The sequence below is a fragment of the Sciurus carolinensis genome, chromosome 9 (assembly GCF_902686445.1).
Source record: "Sciurus carolinensis chromosome 9, mSciCar1.2, whole genome shotgun sequence".
In the NCBI taxonomy this organism is placed as follows: domain Eukaryota; kingdom Metazoa; phylum Chordata; class Mammalia; order Rodentia; family Sciuridae; genus Sciurus; species Sciurus carolinensis.
In genome coordinates, this window is record NC_062221.1 from 22,115,687 (window position 1) to 22,138,773 (window position 23,087).

The following is a 23,087-nucleotide window of genomic DNA, read 5'->3' on the forward strand; positions in this document are numbered from 1 at the left end:
ACAACTAACACATGATCACATAGCAAATGAGTAGCAGAGCCAGGATTAAAATACAGGCCTGTCAGACTTTAAAGTGCATGCGCCGTGTAATGTTAAGTATGAATGAGCAGATTCTACTCTTTCTGCTCAAAGAGCTGCTTCTTGTATTATTGATCTGCTAGCAATGAATTATCTCAGAATCTGTTTGTGTTTATATCACCTTCACTTTTGAGAGACTTTTGCAGGGAGTAGACCTCTGTGTCAATGATATTTTTCTCTTAGGACTTCAAAGATGCTATTTTCTTATTTGCAGTTTCTGACAGGGCAACAAAGATTTTTCTCCTGTGTTATGTTAGGTCTGTAATTCAATATACAGTTATTTTTTGTTTAAACAGTCAATTATCTTTGAAGAGACTTAAATGAGAAAAATCTTATGCATTTATCCATGTGGTGACTATTTCCTGTGTTCATCATTCCTTTGTGTAGATCCGCATTTTCATCTAGCACCATTTCATTTCTTCCTGAGGACTTCCTCTAACACTTTTGTCATGAGTCTGCTGCTGATGAATTTCGTTAGCATTTGTGTTTGTAAAAGCATTTTGCCCTGTATTTTTAAAGATGTTGTTCCTGGATACAGAATTCTAGGTTAGCTGTTTCCTTCCTTATTTCTTTTTTTGCTTTCAGTACTTTACAAACATTGCTTCATTGTTTTGTTTTGTTCTGGTGTTGAGGGTTGAAGCCAGGGCCTTGTACGTGGCCTGAATTACACCCCAGCTCTCCATCGTCTTCTTGCTTGCATTGTTTCTGGGAGAAATCAGCTGTCCTTTCTTTTTTTTTCTGTACATAAAGTGTCTTTTGCCTACTTTTATGAGCTTTCTTTTCTTTTTTCTTTCTTTCTTTTTCTTTCTTTCTTTCTTCTCTCTCTCTCTTTTTTTTTTTTTTTCCTTTTTCTCTCTCTCTTTTTTTTTTTTTTTCTTTTCTTTCCTTTTCGGTTCTAGGGATTGAACCCAGAGATGCTTAATCACTGAGCTATGTCCCCAGTCCTTTTTATTTATTGTTTTTAGACGGGATCTCACTAAGTTGCTTAGGAGTTCCCTAAACTGCTGAGCCCACCTCTAACTTGCATTCCTCCTGCCTCAGCCTCCTGAGCCTCTGCGATTACAGGCAGCACCACTGTGCCTGGCATGATTTTTCTCTTGATCACCAACTCTGTGCACTTCGATTATGCTGTGCCTTGGAGTAGTTGCTTTTACGTTTCCTGTTCTTGGGTCTCATTGAACTCTTCTTGATCTGTAATTTGTAGTCTTCCTCACATTTGAGTGTTTTTCTAGAAGTTTCTGCCCTCATCTGCATGATTTGATAATTCCAGTTATATGTATGGTAGACCACTTGACGTTACCCTACAGATCACTGTGTCTCAGTCATTTTTTACTCTTTTTTTCATGATGTTTCATTTTAGATAGTTTTTATTACTATTTTAAAGTTCATTGATCTTTTCTTCTGCAATGTCTAATCATCTCTGACATTGTAATTTTCACCTCTGGAAGTTTGATTTGTATCTTTAAAAATATATTTTATGTCTCTTGAAATTTTGAACATATGGAATGCAGTTATAATAACCATTTCTTAACTATTTATCTGTTAATTCTAACATCTGTGTTGGTTTGGGTTTGGTTTCGGCTAATTGTTTTTTTCTCCTCTTTATAGCTCTATTTCCTTGCTTCTTTGCATGGTTGATAATTTTTTTATTGGCTGCCAGACATGGATTTTACCATGTGGTGTACTGAATAGTTTTGCATTCCTATAAATATTCTGAATATTTCTTAGCTGAGACCAGAGTAATGCTCAGTGTGTGGCTATTTACAACCCACTATGAGCACAGCCCTTCTGAGGACTCCCCAAGTGTCCCATGAGTGACAAGGCATTCCATCTGACTGGTGGGGACAGGCTGTCTCTAGCGTCATGTGGGCCCAAGCAGTTTGCTCTGATCCATCTGGGTGGTCAGTCCCCAGTCCCAGCTAGTTGCCATGCACACTGGCTGTCCAGTGCTCAGCTGAAGACTTGAAGCAGATGTCACAGGCTGCGGCTGTTTCTGAGGGTCTCCCTTCTCTCTGGCACTCTGACCTGTGAATTCTAGTTGCTTTGTTTCCTTCAGATTCAGCTCCGTCTCTTCATCCTAGGGGGTCCACCAGATTCACCTGGCTTGGTAAACATCTGTCACTATCCTGGAGAGCATCAAAGTGGCTTGAAGCGTTCTCAAGGCAGCCATCTTTGAGTCTCACCTCTTCAGAGCCTCATGTCTTTCTGGGGCCTTGATTATCTGCTATCTATTGTCTTGAAAATCATTGTTTGTCTATCTTTTAGTTCTTTTAGGTAAGAGGATACAAAATCTGCTCCCTGTTATTCCATCTTTTTTTTTTTTTGAAGTGGGGATTGAACTCAGGGGCACTTAACCACTGAGCAACATCCCAGGCCTATTTTATGTTTTATTTAGAGACAGAATTTTGCTAAATTGCTTAGAACCTTGCTGAGTTGCTAAAACTGGCTGTGAATTCTCAATCCTCCAGCCTCAACCTCCTGAGTCACTGGGATTACACGCATGCACCACTGTGCCTGCCTGTCACTCCATCTTAATCAGACGCTAAAGTCTCGGACCTTGGTTTCTCATTCATTCATTCATTTGTTTGTAGGAAGACTGTCTGAGCCCATCATTCTGAAGATTGACTTGAGCAGGCAGTGTTGCTTTGTCTGCTCACCTGCCTTGATTTTCATCAGTGAACTTCATCCAGTTAATTACACAAACATACAGATTTTCTCTTTGCGAGGCCACACGATTTCTCCACCCCATATTCTTTGTTGAGAACTTTCTACTGCCCAATTCTTATAAGCTCAGTATTAGCAACTGGTGTAGTTTTATCAGGAACACAGTAGTCCTCCTTGTCTGTGGGCTTGCTTCTTCTACTGTAGTCACTCACAATTCACAATGGGGGAGGCATTGGGGAAGAGTAGTGTTACTTTAGGTAGAGGGGAGTGAAGGAAGGGGATGGGGCATGGGGATAGGAAGGACAGTAGAGTGAAGCAGACATTATTACCTCATGTACATATAGGACTGTATGACTGATGTGAACCTACAATATGTACAATCAGAAAAGTGAGAAATTATACTCTATTTATGTATGATTTATCAAAATACATAATGTATTCAACTGTCATGTATAACTAATTAGAACAAATAAAAAATTTTAAAAAAAGAAGGGAGAGTATGGTACATGAAGATGTTTTGAGCAGGGGCACATTCATATAACTTTTATTAAGTATAATGTTACAGTTACACTATGATATTAGTAGTTCTTAATCTCTGTGTCTAACGAAAGTTAAACTTTATCACTGGTACGTATGTATAGAAAAGAGCTTGGTATAGATAAGGTTCAGTACTACCCATGGTTTCAGGCATGCTCTGAGTGTCATGGAGCATGTACCCTGTGGAAAGGGGGGTTGCTCTCCTGTGAATCTCCAACTGGACATGCTGTTCTTTTCCACTTGAACCACCAAGGAATTCAGGCAGTTTCTCTGCCTGGGGAGGACATTGCAAGATGCATTTCTATAAACAAACTTGGCTCCAGCATTCTCTGCTTGGTTTACCTAACCTTTGCTATATGGAATTTGTAGTTGCAAATGAGAGATCAAGTCTCCCTGGGTTCGGCTGATTTGAGCAGGCAGTGAATGATTAGAGGAATGATTTACAGCATGAGACCCTGAGAGGTCAGAGAACCAGGCTTGGAGCCCTACAGGACTGGTCTGGAGGAGACTCAGTTCCTACACTGGGTGATGGCAGGTGTCAGAGCCAAACCCACAGCACAGCTATCTCTGAATGCAGAATCCGGGGCCGGGGTTGCGGTTCTGTCCCACTAAATTCACAAGGAGAGCACCAGCAGTGAGAAATTTGTCATGTGCCTACAACATGCTGCAGGGTGGACAGGCTCCTGCATTGGGGATAGTGGTCTTACACCTCCCCAAATGTCCTGGAGTCATTCAAAGGAACGAAGCCTGTTCCACCTTGTTACTGGTGGGTAGCTTTGTTATTGTGATACTATTTTAAACAACTGTGTATCTGAGTCTTAGTTTCGTTTGTCATCAGCAATCCTTTTTGTGAGGTACAGGGAGAATTTGCTCAGGCAGTTCAATAAGGACAGATATTTTTTTGTACATGGCAGTCACATGCTGAGGAGCCCAGCCACTCCCCGCATGCCAGGGCACCAGCCCCCTCCACCCGCCCACTGGCGCTGGAGCCTGTCCCCCAGAGCCTGGGCTGCGGGATGCAGGCGGGTGAGGGAAAGAAGTGACTGAGGGGTAGTGAGGCGCAAGGGTCAGAGGATCCCACCCACAGCTGAAGGAACCCTCTCTCGAACTTTGATCCTTCAGGCTTGGTGAGCATCTGTCCTCAATCTGGAAAGCACCTTAAAGACCACTGAACCCAACCTCCTAGTCACACCCTCTGAGCCTAGTGAGAGCTGGGAGTTTGTGGGTGGGCATCCCTCTCATTCTTTGGTCATTTGAGGAGCAGCTGTGGCCACTTCCCCTGCGGGCCCCTGGCCAGCCCAAGGATTAAGCAGTTCACCAGGCTGTGGACCCAGCTCTCGTTAAGGTGCCTTCCTCAGCCCCGGCTCCTGCTCTGTGCATTTCTTTAGGAATGCCCCAAAGCTCCAAGGGGCCAACCCGCTGCTGGGGCACAGAGGTTTTGTCCCAGCTTGTGGTAGATGAGTACTGTGGCCTTACGCTAGAGACCCAGGCACCTTTCATGACCTCTCTTCCTTAACCCTCAACAGTCTGTGTCTTCTGTCCCCAAGAGACCACAATCTTTCCCACTAACGGAGTTCTATGCCTGCCATTTCCTTGGCCCAATTTAGGTAGGTGTCCTGGTTTCAGGTAAGAAAAGTTGGAGCCAGGATCACCTGATCATTCCCTGACTTTGAACTGGGAAAGCATCAGGGCTCCAGACCCCTTGCTGATCCTAGCCTGACATTGATGTTGGGTTTGACTCTAAGGGTCAGAGAGTAGGATGCACCCTCTGGATGATGTGCCCCAAGTGCTTAGTCCTCACAGCAGACTTGGCCGTGGCAGGTAGGGAAACAGATTTTCCCCAGTATCTTGAGAGTCTGCTTTGGGCTTTGGGCTGGGCAGGAATGTTTTGCACTGTCCTGAGATCCCATGCGTCTGTGGGGCAGATAGAGCTGAGGCCAAGGCCAGAGCCCAAGCCGAGTCTGTGGCTTTGGAAAGTGAAGAGGGGACGCTGGACATTTCAAGTCCTGTACAATACACTGTAAATCACTACAGTCACCGTGCTGCATCCTAGGTCTCCCCACTTCTCGTCTTACAATCACAAGTTCGTACCCTTTGACCTCCCCCTTCCCTGAATCCTCCGTAGTCAGCCCTCTACTCTCAATTTCTGCGAAGTCCACTCTTAGATTCTGCAAGTGAGATCGTGCGGTGTGTGTCTTCCTATGTCTGGCAGAGTAGATCTTATGTATTCTCACCACAAAAAAAGGTCACCGTGTGAGGCGGTAAATATGCTAATTAGCTGGACTGTGGTATTTTTTCCAGAGGGTGTCTGTCCACGCCTGTCCACCTGTATATCAGAGCATCATATGGCACATCACCCAGGCCTCTCCCAGCTCGGCCCTGCTGCCAGCTTGTTTCCCTGGAACTTGCTCGTTCTGCTATCGGTGGAACCTCTGGGAAGAGAAGCGGGAGGAGACCAGGGTGTTAGTGTGTAGGAAGGGACACTGAGACTGAATCTTCCAGTCCACATCTGGATCACCATGCCGAGCCCCAGCCAGCTGTGGTGCCTTGTGCCCTGTGGACCTGGGTGAAAGTGTTTGGATAGACACCTGGGGGACTGACCAAACTGAGTCCCCTGTGGGCTCTCAGTGATGGCAGTATGCCCATAACTGTCTTAAGTGTCCTGGTTCCACGGGACCTTCGTGTTTTCTTTCACGCTTCCTTTTCCTGCCCTCATCTTTCTACATGGTTGCAATATGGACTACTCTGTTGAATGGATTCTTTTGGACCCACTGATCCTGCTCCTTCTTGCTCTGATGGAAATACTAGGGCCCGAGGGAGCTTATGTGGGTCCAGAGGGAGGCCCTTGGCAGGCAGGGGCAGATATGAGGCCAGAGCCGCCTTCTGCAGGCCCAGGTTCCCCTTTTCCAGCAGGAGGGGGACAACAAGGGATAGCCCGGGATGGCCTGTCCTTTTTCCCACCAGGTCAGGTTTCCAGGGTCACTGTGTTTGGATAGAGGAGATGGGGTTAGAGCCCAGTGAAGAGGAGACCCAGTGCAGAAGCAAGAGGGTCAGGCCTGGGTTGGCTCCCAGCTGGTGCAGGAGAACTGGCCTAGGCTAGACCAACCTGCACCGCAGGGCCCGCCCTCCCTCTCCTCCCTTCCCTCCACCTTCCCTGTTCCATCTTCTCTGGGTCCCTGGTTGAGGCCCAGGCGGCTGAGCATCCTCTGGCAGAGGGAATTCACACACTTAATTAAAGTGTCCAATGAAGAGCTTTGCATATTTCTTAATTACTGCCAGAGTCTTTGGGGGGATGGTTTGAAATGGGATTTTTCACCTGTTTCCTCATTTATAGTGAGCCAGCCGGGCCTCAGGGCTCAGGTGGGAGCCATCAAAAGTGTAGGCTGCCTTTCTGAGCAGTGGGCTGCAGGGTGGGGTGTGGGGTGTGGAGGGGGCGCCTGGCCCCAGGCTTATCTGCTTCTCAGGAAGGGCGGGGCTGGAATTTCTGTTTTGTGAATTCAGAGCAAAAGGGAGCAAGACGGGTAGATGTAGCTGCTGTCTCTGCCCCCGTTTGGCATCTCCCAGGATTTGGGTACCGTGCACCCCATGCTCAGCAATAATGGGGGACTTTGTGGGCAGAAATTGCAGAGGACGGTGGAGTCCTCTCCTGGGGCTTCTGTGGAGCCTGGCACTGGTTGGGATGGCCGGTCCTCCTGCAGGCAGCAGGGCCAGGGCCAAGCCCCATGCAGACTCTTCTCAGCGCTCACACCACTTCCCACCTGTGTTCTGGAAGCTGAGCTGATGGGAGAAGCAAGTCCGCTGTGCCCTTCCGGGGATCAGGTTACTAAGCTGAGCTGTGGGGAAGCAGACTCGCCTTTTCAGCCCAGTGCCACCTTCTGACAGCTGCAGACATCCTCTGACGGGGTCTGTGGGCCGAGGATGCAGAGACCCTTTCCCTGGCCTGGAGCCTGCTCTCCTTAAAAACACCAGCATCTAAGAGGCAGGCAGCACATCAGAGCAACTTGGCCTAGAAATGGCAGTGAGTCATGTGGGGTCTTTCCGATCTGCCCCTGCTCCCACCCCAGGCCCCAGCTCTGTGGACCCTCAGGAAGACCAGGCAGAATCCCACCGTCTCTCTGGGAGTGCTACAGAGAAGGTGTGGGTGGCAGTGAACTGGAGACTGAGAGCAGACTGCAGCCCAAGACTCTGGCTTGGCTGGCAAGGGCCACCCAGAGGGCACACCCTCTACCAGGCTCAGCAAACCCTCTGTGAAGTCTCCCCCTAATTTCTTGTGCTCTGCCTCATACTCTGGCCCTAACAGCCATCTCTTCACCCACACCCACACCTGCTGTGGAAGTGACGCGGAGGAGAAGCGTCCTTTGTGACGGGAGGCAGAGTCAGAGCTGACGCATGGGGACTCGTCACCTACTCAGCCCTCAGCCTGTGACCTGGACACAAGCCATGCCTGGGAGCACTCATGGGAACAGACCCCCAAGCACTGGGTTGAGCTGGCTTCACATGACGGGCATGCAGAAGTGCGGGTAAACGTGTGTGCGCAGAGGACACCTCAGGCTTCAGCAGTGGCTCCGCCCACTCCCTCCCTGGCGCGGTTTCCCCTCTGATCCTGTCTCCACCAATCACATCCAGCCCAGCTGCCACCTTCTTCAGGAGGCTGCTGGGATTCCCCCAGCAGGGAGCTGCCTTTCTCTTTTGTGGGCTTCCCAGAAGCACAGGGGCACTTTAGGTGTTTGCATCTGAGGCTAGCTCCACTCTGGCCAAGGGCACCTTGCAGGCGTCTGCTTTATCACCAAGGATTCTGTGCCCAGCATGGACCTGGCACAGGGTAAGCCCACAGTGGGTATTTGCTGAGTGGGTGGAGAAGCCTCACTGTCCTCTGCAGTGACTTCCAAGCCACCACCGGAATATACAAAAATCTGTTTATGTGGAACCTGCCACTGAGATGGGGGTCTGGGGTCCATGAGAGGCTGATGGTATGAGTGGCCTCCAAGGTGAAGTCCAGGTGGACGCTTGGAGCTGATTGTAAAGGCCCAGCACTCAGTCCATCCTGTCCTGGTGGGATCGCCATGGTATGTGGGACTGAGCTGGATCCTTTGGATAGCCCATAGGTATCTCAAGAACTGGCCTGGCTTAAAAAAAAGGAAAGCAAAAAATATATTTTCATGGAAAATAAACTTAGATCCTTCACTCATGGGATTGAATTTTTTTTTTTTCCCACTGAAAACAGTGGAGGTGTTTGTGCTTTGGTCTGATGATTTTAAAGGTTTTCACGGGTCACCTGAGTCCGTGGTGATTGCTTGTTGTGTGCACCTCGTCCACTTGGCTGAAGCGCAGGGAATGTCGTCGCCATGTGCTGGCAGGTGATGGGGAGACATCCTGGGTGCTTCTCAGACTCAGAAGGCCACACGGTCCTGTCAGCCTCCTCTGCTTGCTCTTTCCCCACCCTACTGCGCCTGCTTTGCCATCCTCATCTCTCTCCAGACTCCTGTCCCCAGTCCAGCCCGGTAGGCCATTTTCCCATTGCTCTGTAGATTTCTTTCTAAAGCTCAGGTCTGTAACTTTGATCATCTCATGCTGTATCTCAAACCAACCCAAAACCCAGTGGCTCAGGGCAAGAAGAACATCACGAATTCACAGTTGGAGCAGGGCAGGGACAGCGTGCGCCTTTCCATGTGGCATCAAAGGCAGCGTGCAGGTTGGGGGCGAAGGCACTCTCGTTTGCAGGTTTGCTGGCTGATGCAGGCGACTGGCTGGGGTCTCATTTATTTTGCCACAAGGGCACCTCCCCGTGGCCTTCCTTAGGTAGGCTTACCCACCTTGGGCTTCTCGCAGTTGCTGCTGGTCTAAAGCTGGTTCCCAATGTGAAAGCTAGAGCCGCTCCAGGCAGACACTGTGCTGCCTTTTCCAACCCAGCCTTGGGCTCAGGCAGTGCCGGTTCTGCCCTCCGGAGGGGCCCATCCAGACTCCCCCTTGGCTGTCAGGGTTGCACTGAGAGCTCGTGGGGTGGCATGCGGCGGGGGCCAGTCGCGGAAATGATGAGTGGCCCCACCTGTTCATGCCGACCTCTGCTCAGGACCCTTCTGGAGCTGCCACCGCCTTCCTGGGCAGGGAACTCGTGCCCCTCCGTGTGGCCACCCTATCCTGTGCCATCTGTGTCTGCCCCCAGTGGCCTTGCCTCTCCCTATCTGAGCCCGCCTGCCTCCACAGCTGGCCCCAGAGATGGGTGTGGTTTAAATCAACCCTCCCACCTTGAGGAGCTTCCCCACCCCCTCTTCACTCCTGAGTCCGGCTCCATTTTCCCTAAGACACAAGTTTAGACAGAGCAGTCTCCACAGTAATAACTCACAGCCTCCTGTCGCTTCCTGGGAGCCTTCTTTCCCACTGTTCTCTGCCTGGTGTGGCCCTGCTCCCACCCCCACTTGCAACCTGACCCACGGCCCAGCCCCCAGCCCCCAACCTCCAGCCCCCAGTCTCGGTAGAAATGCCGCTTCCTCTTTTCAGACCTTGGCACGAACCACACAACCTAGTATGGATGAGGTGTCTGCTTCGGTGTCAGATCTGTGTTCCTCACCCTGTGACCTTGGGGATTATAGCTCATTGGATCGTGATGAGGATTAAATGAGGAAACCTAAGAAAAGTGCCAAATTCCTCGCCTGGTGTTGAATGGAGGCCCAGCTAGTGTTGGAGGTTCCTTTCTAGAGACTCCTGGTAAACGCTCAGTACTGAATTTTCTCACCCTCCTTTGGTTGAAAGAGGAAAAGGAAAAAAATAAAAAAAGAAAAGAAAAGAAAAAACCCAACCCACATCTTCCTGCTTAATCATGTGGGACTAAACTACCAGAAGATTACAAGAACATTGCTGAGCCATGAACTGGGGTGGGTGGGGGGGCTCAGTAATGATCTGCCTGCTTATTTTTAATAAAATCCTGCCAGCGGAGCTGAATCTTTGCCCTCGGCAAATGCTCTGCTTTGCCGCAGTGGTGTCGGTGAGCTGCTGTTAGAAGACAGGGTGACCTTGAGGACTGAGCTGTGCAGGGAGGAAGGCTTTTGCGGCTTTGGAGGCTGGGGATCACAGGAGCGTCTCCTGCCTCACCCACCTGCCCACCTGTCCTGATGGCATGCCAAGTGCAGCCCCCTCCTAGACCCCTAGATCCCCCCTTGTCGGTGGCCAATGGTGGTGCCTACTCAGGTGACCGCTCTGCCTGTAACTGCTCTGCCTGTCCTGCTCACCCCCATGGAGAGAGGGAGAGTGGACAGGTCAGTGGGTGTGCAAGGTCTCTATTTCCAGGTTCCAGCGTCTTCTACCTGGGACAATTGCCGAAGACAAGAATGGAGTGAGGAAGAAGCCCTGGGAGAGGAAATGGCACAGGGCAGCCCGTTGATCTGTTCTGCTCCTTTATGAGCAGCCATGACAGGGCTGGGCAGAGGTGGACAGGAGGAAAACCTTTCAATAATCTCTGCCCCAGGTCTACAAAGTGTCCCAGAGGCCAACAACTGAGGACACTTTTTCCCGCAGTTCATGTCCAGATGTTGGCATGTTTTGCTCCGGGAGCTGGTCAGTCCCCTGCAGACTGGCCAGTCCAGGAGCCGCAGAGTCCAGGGTCAAGGCAGAGGCCCTGCAGTCTCAGACTTGCTCACAATGGAGACTGAGACAGGACACCAGCCAGCAGTGCAGATGTGTGCTCCAGAGGGCTGTGGGAGCCAGGGAAAGGCGGGAAGGTGGCCTGGGCACACCCAGAACTATCCCCAAGCAGAGGGGCTGGTTTGGGGGAGGGGCCAGTGCATCTCGCCTGGATGTAGAAGGTTGAAAGGGAGGGGTGACCAGGACACATCTGTGGGCCTCAAGGACTCCATCCTAAGGAGCAGTGCACGTTGGAGAGGAGGAGGATGGGTTGGGTTGGCGGGTGGAGTGCAGATGGGAGCATCTCAGGGAACCTTGGGCACAGTGTTGCCGGTAATGGAGAGACATGGGGGATCTAAGCAGCCAAGCCACGCTGACGGTTTGAGTCAGGGTTCTGAGCCACATTGTCCTGGCTGTGTGGAGGGTGTGGGACACCCCTGAGCAGGGAAGAGGAATGTTTCTGCTCCTGGAAATGGGAAACAGGCAGGTGGAGGAGTTGGAAGTCAGGCCCTTTGCAGTGAAGCAGGAAGGAGCCCCTGGGTGCTGGGCCCCACCTGTTCACACCGCTCACTCTCACTTCCTGAACCCTCCAGGGTGCCTCAGTTCCTAGTTTCTGACCATCCAACCCGTCCCCCCAAAAAGAAGCCTTGGCTTGGTTGGGGCCGTTCCTGGAACTCCATGACATTCACAGTGGTGGCAGCAATGAGCCTTCAGGGTTCTGAAACCCAGCCTGGCCACAGATGCCAAAGAGGGCCTGGGGCAGGAGCTGAGTTCCTGCTTAGACAGCCATATCCCGGCCCCTCTCAGCTTTGACCCTGGTCCAGTGGCTGTACTTCCCCTGGTGTAAACTGGGGATGCCACCAGTCCCTGCTCAGAGCTGAGGGGTGGCTTAATCCAGTGCTGCTGCAAACTTCCAAGGGACAGGGACCACGTCTCTTCTGTGTGTTGCTGTCCTGTAAGTCTGTGTCTGGCACAGCACCTAGCGTGTACCTAGAACATGCTTCATAAATACTGAGTTCACAGGTCACGTTACAGTTACTGTGGGAAAGCCCAGAAATATTGACGCCGGCCAAGATCCCACACCTCAAAGTTGCTCATGCCCAGCCCTCAGTAAACAACTTTTCTCCTTCACTCCAGCTTGATCCTGCAAGCTGGTACTAATCCATTTCTGCTAGCTGGTGTCACAAGAAGGGGCAGCTTGGCATTAGAAAGGATTGCAGGGATTTAAAATTCTCAGCAACTCCATGAACTTCCTGTTTCTTTAGTGGTTTGGGGGATTCCACAGACTCCTGTCTCCCACTTGGTAACTCCAGAGCAGAACCTCTCTGGGGAGAAGGAGCACCTCCTGCCTGTCCCCCCACCTGGCTCCCTGAAGCTCACTCCTTGTCACTGGGGTGTGAGATGCCGGTGTCTCTGCCTGGGGGCGTTGCCGTGGGCCCTGTGATCCTGAGGAGGCGGTAACTTTCCACGGCCTCTCAAGGGAAGGTGTGTGCTTTCCAGATTCCATCTGCCTCTCACTAGCTTGGGAGTGTCCCACTTTTCTAAAACTCTGTGGGCCTCTTAGTGGTTCCAGCCAGCTCTGCCTATGGCCTCAAAGATGATCCCCCATGTGTGGGAAGCTCCCACTTCTCACCTTCATGTGAAGATTTAAAGCTACTGGAAAGCTCTTTCCAGCCAAATTTCTCTCAGAAGCTCCCAGGGCCATTTCCAGGGAAAACAGAAAGAGCTTTTGGGTGCATCACTGCTCATCCCAGAGATGTTCTTCCAGAAGCATGGCTGTTCTGATGCCAGCTGATATCTGGCAATTCATTTCTGGCAATAGCAACCCAGTATTGGCCTCAGACTCGAAGGGCCCAATTTCCAGAATTTCCCTCCCTACAATCACCAAATGAAGTTCCTAAGACATCTATACTTCTGACCAAGGAGCTACAAATTCAGGGTTTTCCCAGTACCCCTCAGGTTCACTAATTTGCAAAACAGCTCAGGACTCAGGAAAGCACTCTACTTACGATTACAGTTTTATTAAAGGCTATAAATCAGGATCAGCCAAATAAAGTAGCACACAAGACAAGGTCTGAGAATATTCCTAATACAGAGACTCAGAGCCTGTCACCCACCAGGCACATCAGTGCATTCACCAACCAGGAAGCACCGCAGGGCTGTGGTGTCCAGGGTTTCACTGGGTTTCATTATGTAGGCGTGATTGATTGAGCACTGGCCATGGCATTGAAGTCAGTCCCCAGCCTCTCTCCCTTCCCTGGAGGTAGGACTGGCTCCAGTGCCCAGCTCCTAATCACATGGTTAGCAGCCCCACCCTGAGGTCCTCCAGGGCCACTATCAATCACCTGATTAGCATCAGCTCTGGTGGGATGGAAGGGGCCCAGGAATAAGAATGACACTCTTATTACTCAGGAAATTCCAAGCCAAACCTTTAGAGTCCCTTCTCAGGAACCAGGAATAAAGACAATGGCGGTGGTGGTTTTCCCCCGCTGCCATCATTAGTGTTCTGGAAACTGCCTCAGCTATTCAGTACCCTGCCATTTTTAAGCATTCCCTGTGTGCTTTGCACTTTTATTATCTTATCTGGTCCTAACTGCAGCCCTCTGATGTCTGGCATATTATCATACCAATTTTAAAATGAGATCTTCAAGGTGACACAGCTAAAAAGTACTCCAGTAGGATTTGAACTCAAGTAACCAATTCTGGAGCACAAGTTCAGTCTTCCAAACATAGCCTATCAGATGCTCCTTCTGGCCAGAGACTCTTTCTTTACCTGGGCAAGTCCTGACCATTGAGAAACGATAGGACCCATCTGTTACACTCTTAGGCTTTAAAACTGGCAAAGAACCTTTCCCTGGGGCCCTGTTGGGTTGCTCTGCTCCCTCCAGGCAGTGGCCATCCATGCCCCGCCTGTGGATGCCCTGCTTGGACATGGGCAGTGCAGAGTGGAGAGCCCTTGGACTCCACTCTCTTGCTTTCCCATCAGGGTTACCTGTAACCTGTAGCCCGCAGCCCAGAGCAGAAAGGACTCTGAGCCAGTGACCCTCTGAACCTCCCAGGACCATGACAGATCCATGGCAGGACAGTGTGGAGAAGTAGTCCATGCAGGCCTTGAGCTAACAACTGTCCCTTTATTGCCCTTCTTTCCCTCCCAGATGGCTGGAAATGCAGCAGTTGGCCTTTCTGCCACTGCCAGGCCCCAGGGGACCAGCATAGGGTTGGATCAAAAGCCAAACCCTGTGGTTCGGGAAATTAGCAATATTTATGGGACTCTCAAGAGACACCCTGGTTTCTCTCAGCCATCCCTGCATGCTCAGTTGAGATATTATCACCTGCATTTGTATTTGCAGATGTGGGTACACCTGCAGTTGTCACAATGACTGGAGCTCCATCCTCTTGGCAGGGTCCAGGGATGATAGAGATTCTTTACTGAGCTGGGTGGTCAGGCACATGCTAGGGAGGACAGTTCTGTCTACAGAAGACCCTGGGAGATGGCCCACTTCCCCTGGTTCTCTGGAAAACTCTCTTTGCCAATGACACCCAGGCTTAATGAATGGGAACTAAAGAGTAGGATTCCTTTTTATGAGCCTCTGACCAGCGACAAGGTGGGAAGTCCAGGTGGACATCAACAGGTGTGAGGAACAGCTTGTTTTTGTTCTACTTGCTCTGATTCTTCAGATCTTGCATCAGTTGGGCCCTGTGGATCAAGGCAACCCAGGTCTCGGTGCTGGGCATTCATGGGGCCATGGGAGGCTTCCTTCTTGGCTCAAGCCTGGCAGGAACTGCCCTGCAGCACACCCAGCATAGACAATTGAGGCCCTACCTCAGGGTCCCTCCCGGGGGCTGGCCTCCCACTCAGTGTGTCTGCAACTCAGCCTCTCTGGTCTTTTTGTCTTGTTAGCCATTCTCTCCAAATACATTATGTTTAGAAGACCTTGACTGCTAGACTCTGCTTATGGCTGAACACCTCTCTTCTTGTTGTTTTGCAGTTGGAAAGACGTCTCTGATCACAAGGTTCATGTACGACAGCTTCGACAACACATACCAGGTGAGGTCCTGGAGGCCTGCCTCCACCCCGCCCACCCCGGCGTCTGTGTCCATGGCCGAGTGACCACAGCCAGCCTCTCTCCAGGGCTTGCTGAGCTTGGATCAGAGTGGGATGGTCCCAAGTTCCTGGGGTGTCTTTTTGCTTTGGAGGCGCTTCCCCCTGGGTATTGGTCCCAAGCCCAGTGCAGATCTTCTGAAAATTCAGATCTCAGAAATATTTTCCGGAGAGACATCTTAAACTTAGACATCTTAAACATGATTCAGTCTGGGTACTCCTGGCCCTCACAGGCAGGGCTGAGCCATGTAAGTGTTTGGTTACTTAAATGGGGTAGTCAGGGGAAAGAGGAGGCAGACGAAGTATGGGAGGGGTGGAATGTGGAGCAGTTGGAGAGTGTGTTCCTCCTGTGGGGTTGTGTTTTCTGGGACCTTCCACACACACGTGCATACATTACCCTGGGACCTCTCCTACACATTCAGCCTTTCACACACACCCTCTCTCATACACGGCCTTAATAAAAACATGCATGCATGCGCACACACACACACACACACACACACACACACACACCATTGCTGAAACCCTTCCTTCCTGGAGAGGCTTGTGTGGTGGCCTTGCCCTGCCCTATGTGGGCAGGAGGTTGGATGACGTGACCTCTGGGGCTCCTGGTTCTGGAATGGTGGTCTGAGGTCAACCACAGACTGACAGGTGGTTCCAGGTGACCCAAAAGCTGAGCTCTTGAGGTCAGTGACAGCCCTGCCTAGCACCCCTGGTGAGAAGAGGTTTGAATAAGTGAAGTGAATGTCCCTTGCAACCATAGCTTTTTTGCAAAAACCACCAAACTTAATCATTTGAACTATTTTTAGGGGGAAAAAAACCCTACTGTTTCCTTCCTTAGGATAGAGACAAATAATGCATTTATCTAAGGTGATGGGCTCTGTGGGATACTAGTTCCCAGAGACATTAGTAGGTGGGAAAAAAGGAGGCTGGTGGCTCAGAGCGTGTGTGGAGCTGGGGACTCCAGGGGACAGGAGTGACAGCTCTGCCACAGGACTTCTCAGGGTCTTTCCTTCATCAGTGTGTGGCTTTGATTTGCTGAAAGCAAGTGTAATTGGGGCTTGATCATGGAATCCCTTTGTCATCAGGTTCTCGAGGACAAATATTTATAGACTCACTGGGGACTGCTGTTCCAAGATGTCCTCCCCTATTGTTGACCTTACAGAAGGTGCAGAGTAGTTCCATGACTGCTTTTGGTCTGTCTGTCCCTCTGGACTAGTCCTCCTTGCCTCGGACCCCCTCAGAGAGCCCCCTCTGCTCCCTGTGCTCTGAAACACTAGATCCCCACAGACCGGGTAGGATTGACCTTGGTGAAGAATGGGAGGCTCTGGGAAAGGGTCCTGATGACACATAGCCCGAGGCCAGGGCTTTGGTCTTGGCCCTGTAGTTGTATCTTCTCCAGGGCAGGGCTTTGTACCCTGTGGGCTCCGAGGAGCATCTCCTCCTGATAAGGGGACGTCTGCACCGGAGAGGGTGGCCCTCTCTAACAGGCTCCCTTCTGAAGTCTGACTTGGTACTGTGTGTGTGGCGGGGGTGCACGCGCATGTGCACATGCACATATCTGTGTGTGTAATCTATTACTTTATATTTTTAATATTAAGTTACTTAACATACCTCCTCTTAGCATCCCTTTGAAAACAGTGAGCTTTTTGGCTGGTTGGTGTTTTGGGCAATGGTGGGCAAAACCTCTGAGCTCTTGCACACCTCTGCCTTGTGTCACCCATTGCTTTCTTACACCCATTGCTTGTCAGGTATCCACAGTCTGGCGGCCCACTGCCTGTGGTGTACTACAGCCCTGGGGCCTCTCTGCTCACCCCTCCTGACAGTGGCACTGTCCCCACACCTGGCTCACAGCTGGAATGCCCTTTCCACTCCCTTCTTGTCCGCGTGAGCATTCTTCTGACTCACGTGACTGAGAGCAAATGTTTGCTGTGCAGTGAGGCCCGCCATGCCCCGCTTCCCACCCTGACCCTGCTTGTCCTCGGGGTAACCGCCTCCTGGCTCGAGGGCAGCTCCTCTGTGCTTCTGGCTTGGCCGAGGCCAGGAGGCTCTTGAACCCACCACTGTACTGCTGGGCCCAGCACAGGGCCTGGCCATAGATGGTGTCACAGACGCCAGTGGCATAAAGGTGGCTTGAAGAGGCTCTGTCTGCTGGGTTTTTAGACCCCATCAGACTGAGAGGCCCCAAGGCCTCAATGTCAGCACAAGACAAGAGAAATCCCAGGAAGACAGCTGCCCTCCCCATGGTAAGACTTTCTGACTTGTTTTTTCTGGCGCAGGTGGAATCCTTTCCTAACATCCTTTAAAATGGTAATTAGGCTGGAAGCTGGGCCCCAGCTCTGCACACACAGGCTGGTTTTAATGAATCCTCTTGAGATGGGGGGGCATGTTATTTTGTTTATTTTGTTTGTCTCAGTGTGGTGGCAGAGGTGTAAGGGAAGTAGACAGGATCCCCAAGGACTTTGGGGGATGCACTTACCTCTCCCAAGTTGTGCCCCTGCACGGGGACACCCCCATCATCCCCATGGCCCTTGATTCTGCTCCTCTGAGCCTCCTACCTCTTCCTGACTACAGGCTCCCAGCTGTGGCCGCAGAACCCCCTCCCCCACCTCTGGGCATTGAATGGCCTCTCATCTGACAAAGTGCACCTCCTCTACAAGGTGGGGACACGCAGGTACATACATGCAGACACACACAAGTGCACACACGTGCACACATGTGCACACAGCACCTGGATCCTGACTCTGTGGCCTTCCCTGAATGCTGCTTCTTTGACCTGCACTCATTCCTGCCTCCAACCAATGACTGCAGAGAATCCTCCTTCCTCCCCACCCACGCTCAGCCTCCTCTCCAGGGAGCATCCGTCCCCACCTTGTCGGGAACTCCACACACTCAAGGGACCCCGCCACTAGTGCGGTTCACCCAGCACTCTTCACGGCTGAGCTGCTAACGTGGAAGGGGCAGGCGAGAAGAATGGTACCTGGGTGACGGCGGTGGAGCCTGTCAGGATGTGAGCACTGTGACCACAACGGGGCAGCTCACACCTGCCCTTGGCTGCTGGGCAGCCCCGTCCCTGGCTCTCATTGCACCTGCGCGGGTTCTGCTCCTAGCAGATCTGCAGCTGGGCCATCCAGGAGCTAGAAGTGGATCCCAGTTACCCTGCAAGACTATCAGTGCCGTCAACACAAAGAGGACGGAGTCCAGCGGAATAACAATGCAGCAGCCAAGATATTTGAAAGTGGCTACTTGGGCCAGCCTGTGAGAGGCTGGGGAGAACGTGGACTCCTAACGTCCCAAGAACCGATGAGTTTCCTGGGGCAAAGAGTAGAGAGGTGACAGAGTACCACCTGAGAGGCCTTGATAGAACCCACGATGCCAGCTGTCCACATGTGGTGTCCAGGGAGCCACCCCAGCAACCCTGTACAGGAGGTCAGAGTGAGGGGCACTCAAGGAAAAGGACTCAGCGTGTCCCCTGACACACCTCAGCTCTTTTCTCTCCTTTAGAAGGAGGCATTCAGACCCTGAGTTCAGTCCCCAGCACCGCACACACACAGGAGGCAAACAGGAGGCCTGGGTTCCAATCCCAGGTCTGTCACAGAACTGGGAGACTCTGGCCAAGCTCTTCAGTTTCTTACGGTTGCATTTTTTTAACCTGGAAATTGAGTGGCATTTTACTCCTACATCACCTAGACCAGTGGCCCCAAATCTTGAGAAGTAGGAATGTGGTTATTTTATTTTGTTTTTGGAATCCTAGGGATTGAACCCAGAACCTTGCACATTCAAGGCAAGCGCTCTAACACTGAGCCACGTCCCCCTGGGAATATGGTTAATTCGTACTTAAAGCATAGCTCACGTCGTCTAGATGATGGAACAGGATGGGCCAAATCGCTCTCCACACAGACGTGCATTACCGTACGTGACGGAAAAGCCAAAACAAAAATAGCTGCAACTCTAAAACAAACTAAGTTGATAATGATGAAGTGAAACATCATAACTTGCCGGCGTCCCCTGAATGGGAGGTTGCGGGTGTGCCCGCCTTAGGTGTGTGATTGCACAATGCTTTGCACCTCTGCCAGGTGTGCCTGACCGCTGGCAACATGGCGATCGTGGTGTGAGAGTGCAGGAGAAGGGCCTGTTCCTGTCTCCTCCAGGTGCTGGGGTCAAAATGTGAGGCAACAATCTTAGAGTGAAATTGGAATGCTAGTCACTGGGGCAAGACGACCCTGTCCTTAGAGACCCACTGGGGCACTGCCAGCCATCCAGGTGTTCCTCTGGACATTTACCTGGGGCTGCTGTGTGGGCCGACTTGCCCAGGCTCCAACATCCTTTCTTTCCCTCCCTCTTCTCCTCTGCCTTTCCTTCCTTTTTATCAGCACATGTAAGTAGAGATGTGGGTCACCCTTTAATACAGAAAGTTGGCAGTGTCTTCCACAAAGAAAGCTTTTCTGGGTGCAGAAGTCGTGGTGGGACTTGGGTGGGCACACTGTGCAGTGACGCCCTCAGGCCTCGGGACTCTTGCTCTGGCCCTGCCCCACTCCTTGACATGCGAGGGCCCCACCTTGCTGCAAACTGGCTGCTGCTGCTCCAGACTTCATGCCCACATTCAGGGCAGAAAAAGAAAGCAAGAATTTTGCTGGAATCACTCCTCTAACTGATTGCTGCTTCCATCTTAATGGCCAGAATCGGGTCACACAAGCACCCTTAGCCTCTAGAGAGGCTGGGACAGCAGAATTTAGTTTTAGAGTCTCTAAGGCGGAGTCAAGCAAGTGTGTAGGAGGTTGACAGGGGCACCAGCTGAGGCTTTTGAGGAGCTAAATGAGCCTGTGATATAATCCTCTGCCCTCAGTGTGCCCCAGCCTCCCTAATCCAGTGTGCAGGTTACAGACAGGTAAGTTCCCAGATGCCCTTAAAGCCACCACCTGGAACATCTTTCACCATATGAGCTGAAGGAGGGCTGGCCTACATGGACCACTTGTCCCCCATCAGGAGAGCTCTCAGGAGGCTTCAGCCACGCTTCACTGGGCAGGTATGTGGCTTTTAAAGGATTGACTGATTTTGATATGAATAACCCCTTATTTAAAGTTATCTGTCCTTTGGTTGATGTTCAGACCAGGGTCAGGAAATTAAAGAGTGACCACTAAGTAAGTAAATTGACCACCACAGACTTTGAAAGTAGCCAGGTACCTACCTGCTCAGTGGCCTCAGGAGCCAGCCTCCCCTCCCCCAGGGCACACTACGGAGCTTTGGGCCAGAAGAGACCTTGCCAGCATGTCTCCAGAGGCTGCCATCTCTCCCGACCAAGCGCCCACTTGCCAGGCTGAAGCCTTCAGTTTTGCCAGACTCATTTGCATGCTAATTTGCATGACTTTACCCTGGTGCTTTCATCTGATGGCTGGTGGCACGGAGCCGGACAGCAGCTTCATTGTCAAGGGCTTGTCATGCCCAGCTGCTTTCCACCGCTTACGGATGCTTCCCCAGCCCTCAGCCCAGCCCTGGCCAAAGCTAAAAGAAGACACAGACTTGCCTTTTCATCATTCGTGTTCCTGAGAAGAGAACCTGGAGTCAACTTATGTAAATTACCAGTCAGATTTCCACTGCAAACCTTATTACTGTATCTTGAATGCAAAAATTATAGTTCAGAATAAATGCACATAGCGAAGAAAATTTCAGCCAGCGCCTTAGACAGCTCTCTGCCCAGGAATCAGCTGGGCCATTGGAAGTTCCGTGCAGAGGGAGGTGTGTAATGTACCATCTTTTCTGTGCAAAGCACATCTTGAACCCTGTGGATACTGCTTAACACCCATGTTCAGAAGAAGATAAATGTGGGTGCAGCTGTGAAATCTCTAAGATTCCCTGCATTTTGGATGAAATGAAGAGTCTGCCATTTGTCTTAGACAGTGCTGTTTGTAAGCACACAGGTACGAAAGGAATCTACAGGCATGGCCAGGTTTGGAGCAATGCTTATACCAGGCAGTTGGCAGAGTATAGCCTCGTACTTCCAAAAGACATGGTAGCAGGTAGCAGGCGCAGGCAGCATGGGTGTGGAGGGGCGAGGAGACTCCCCAGAGTCAAACCTGCTGCTCATGTGGTCTTGATATCCTGTGTTTACAACCCTGTGGACTAGTTACCAGCAAAAATAATTTGCTCCATACCTCACAACATAAAATGAAAAGCAGAATTACTACTTTGACCAAGATGCTATTATGAGCTATTTGGTCTCTTTTAGGATTTACCTCTCTGAAGGTCCACCTTTCCTGAAGCCCTGGGAACACTACTTGATAAGGATGCTAATAGGAATTGCAAGCACAAAGGTTCCTAGGGTAAAGAATAGTGAGAAACGTTGAGTTCTTATTTCTTCATTGCAGGACTTGTCAGAGCCTTTAATATGCCAGCAAGAGTTTCCCTACCACCACTAAGGAGCTGGAATATGTAGCCTTTCCCAGACATACTGGCTTACAGTTTGCTCTTGTCCTAAAGATTATTCCACAGGGCCATTACACATTATCAGACTGGGAGACACTGTTGGAGGATCTCCTTGAGCTGGGTTCTACAGATTCACTTGGAAATTCCTGGATCATTTGGTCACGAATAGCAGTTCCTCTTTTTTGTTTAATGGAGCATAATACAGAATACAGAATACCTTTCTGTAGTCTAATTAATTTGGTCCAACGGTCCTTAGGAAAGCTGTCCCTCTGACTATCCCCGTGGTTGTTAGAGATGAGGAAACTGAGGGCGAGGGAGGCTAAGCCAGCCTCTTTTCCAGGACTCCCAATCCAGTTCTTCTAAACCCATCAGGGCACAGGCAGAGCTCACTGAAAACCGACTGGGCCCCTGGGCACGAGCCCACCCAGGTCCACTGGAGTGTGGCACCTGCCAGCTGCATGGTAGCCCCTCTGCAGCTCACCGTGGTCTGTCTTGGGAGGCACCAACAAGCAGCCTAGACTTGTTGACAAACATGTGCTCTCTGCCCCAGGCGGCCTCTTAAGGCTCCTGATCACCTAGGCCACTGGCACACTGAGGGGCTATGTATATATCATGGATCTGGACTTCATCTTCAAAGAAGACCCCCCACGCTCCACATTCTCATCTCTACACAGACATAATGCACCCATGCATACCCACAGACACATGCCTCCATGTGCAGAATAAAATACGAACGTGTGTGTACCTATTCATGCACGTATCTGCTCACACTATCTATACCCATGTGGCATCAGTGCACACTCACGCACTCGTGTGAGCCCTGTTCACCTTTGAGAGAGGGAGGACCCAGGACAGATCAGAGGGACTCGCCGAGGTAGCTGGACCTTCTGTGGGAGGATGTGGTCTCTCTGGGGAGTGAGTTGCTCTTCTTGTCTGGTGTCTCCTTAGTCCTCCAAAGTGGACCTAAAGTGACAGCCACAGATACGACTGTACTACAGAGGCAGGGGAGGGAAAACTAAACAGTGCCATAAAGAAATGGAGGGCAGGGAAGATAGCTGTTGCAGAAATATTGCATGGTGCTCAGCATTTTGTTCTCTCTTGCTGGTTGTCTCATTCTCTCTCTGTCAACACACATCTGTCAACACACATCTGTCAACAAATCTAGGCTGCCTGCTAGTGCCTCCCAGGATAGAGCACAGCTAGCCGCAGAGGATCTGCTGTGCAGCTGGCAGAGATCCACACTCCCGTGGACCTGGGTTAGGGTGTGGGCCCAGAGGGTCCCAGTCTGTTTTCAGTGAGCTCTGCCAGCACCCTAGCTAGGTCCGAGTGGTCTAATGGGCTTAGAACGCTGGAATTACAAGAAACTGCAAGGTTTGCATGGTAAGCCCAATGTTGCTGCCATTTGAACAAGTTCATGCAGTGAGGCAGGGACAGTGGCCAGGTTTAGAATGGAGGGTTTCCTTGAGCCAGCCTGCAAAAAGGCACATGAAATGGCTTGGCAGGTGGGGCGTCTCATGGCAATGTGACCAGCCAGGCAGAGGTTCTCCTCATTTGATGATTTGTGATACAGACCCTCAGAGACCTCTAAAGTTCAATGCCAACATACTTGGGCTCCCCTTCTGCTGAAAGTATTCTGTAGAATGTGAACGAAGCAGTCAAGCCAGTG

The 23,087-nt window shown here is 50.9% G+C and overlaps 1 protein-coding gene across 1 annotated transcript in view; it reads left to right on the forward strand.

Moving 5' to 3' along the window:
• Rab6b (RAB6B, member RAS oncogene family) overlaps nt 1-23,087 on the forward strand; it is a 60,280-nt gene that overhangs the window by 15,127 nt on the left and 22,066 nt on the right. The window contains exon 2 of the mRNA XM_047565182.1: nt 14,886-14,944. Coding sequence (XP_047421138.1) covers nt 14,886-14,944 — 59 coding nt within the window. The remainder of the gene's footprint in view (nt 1-14,885; nt 14,945-23,087) is intronic.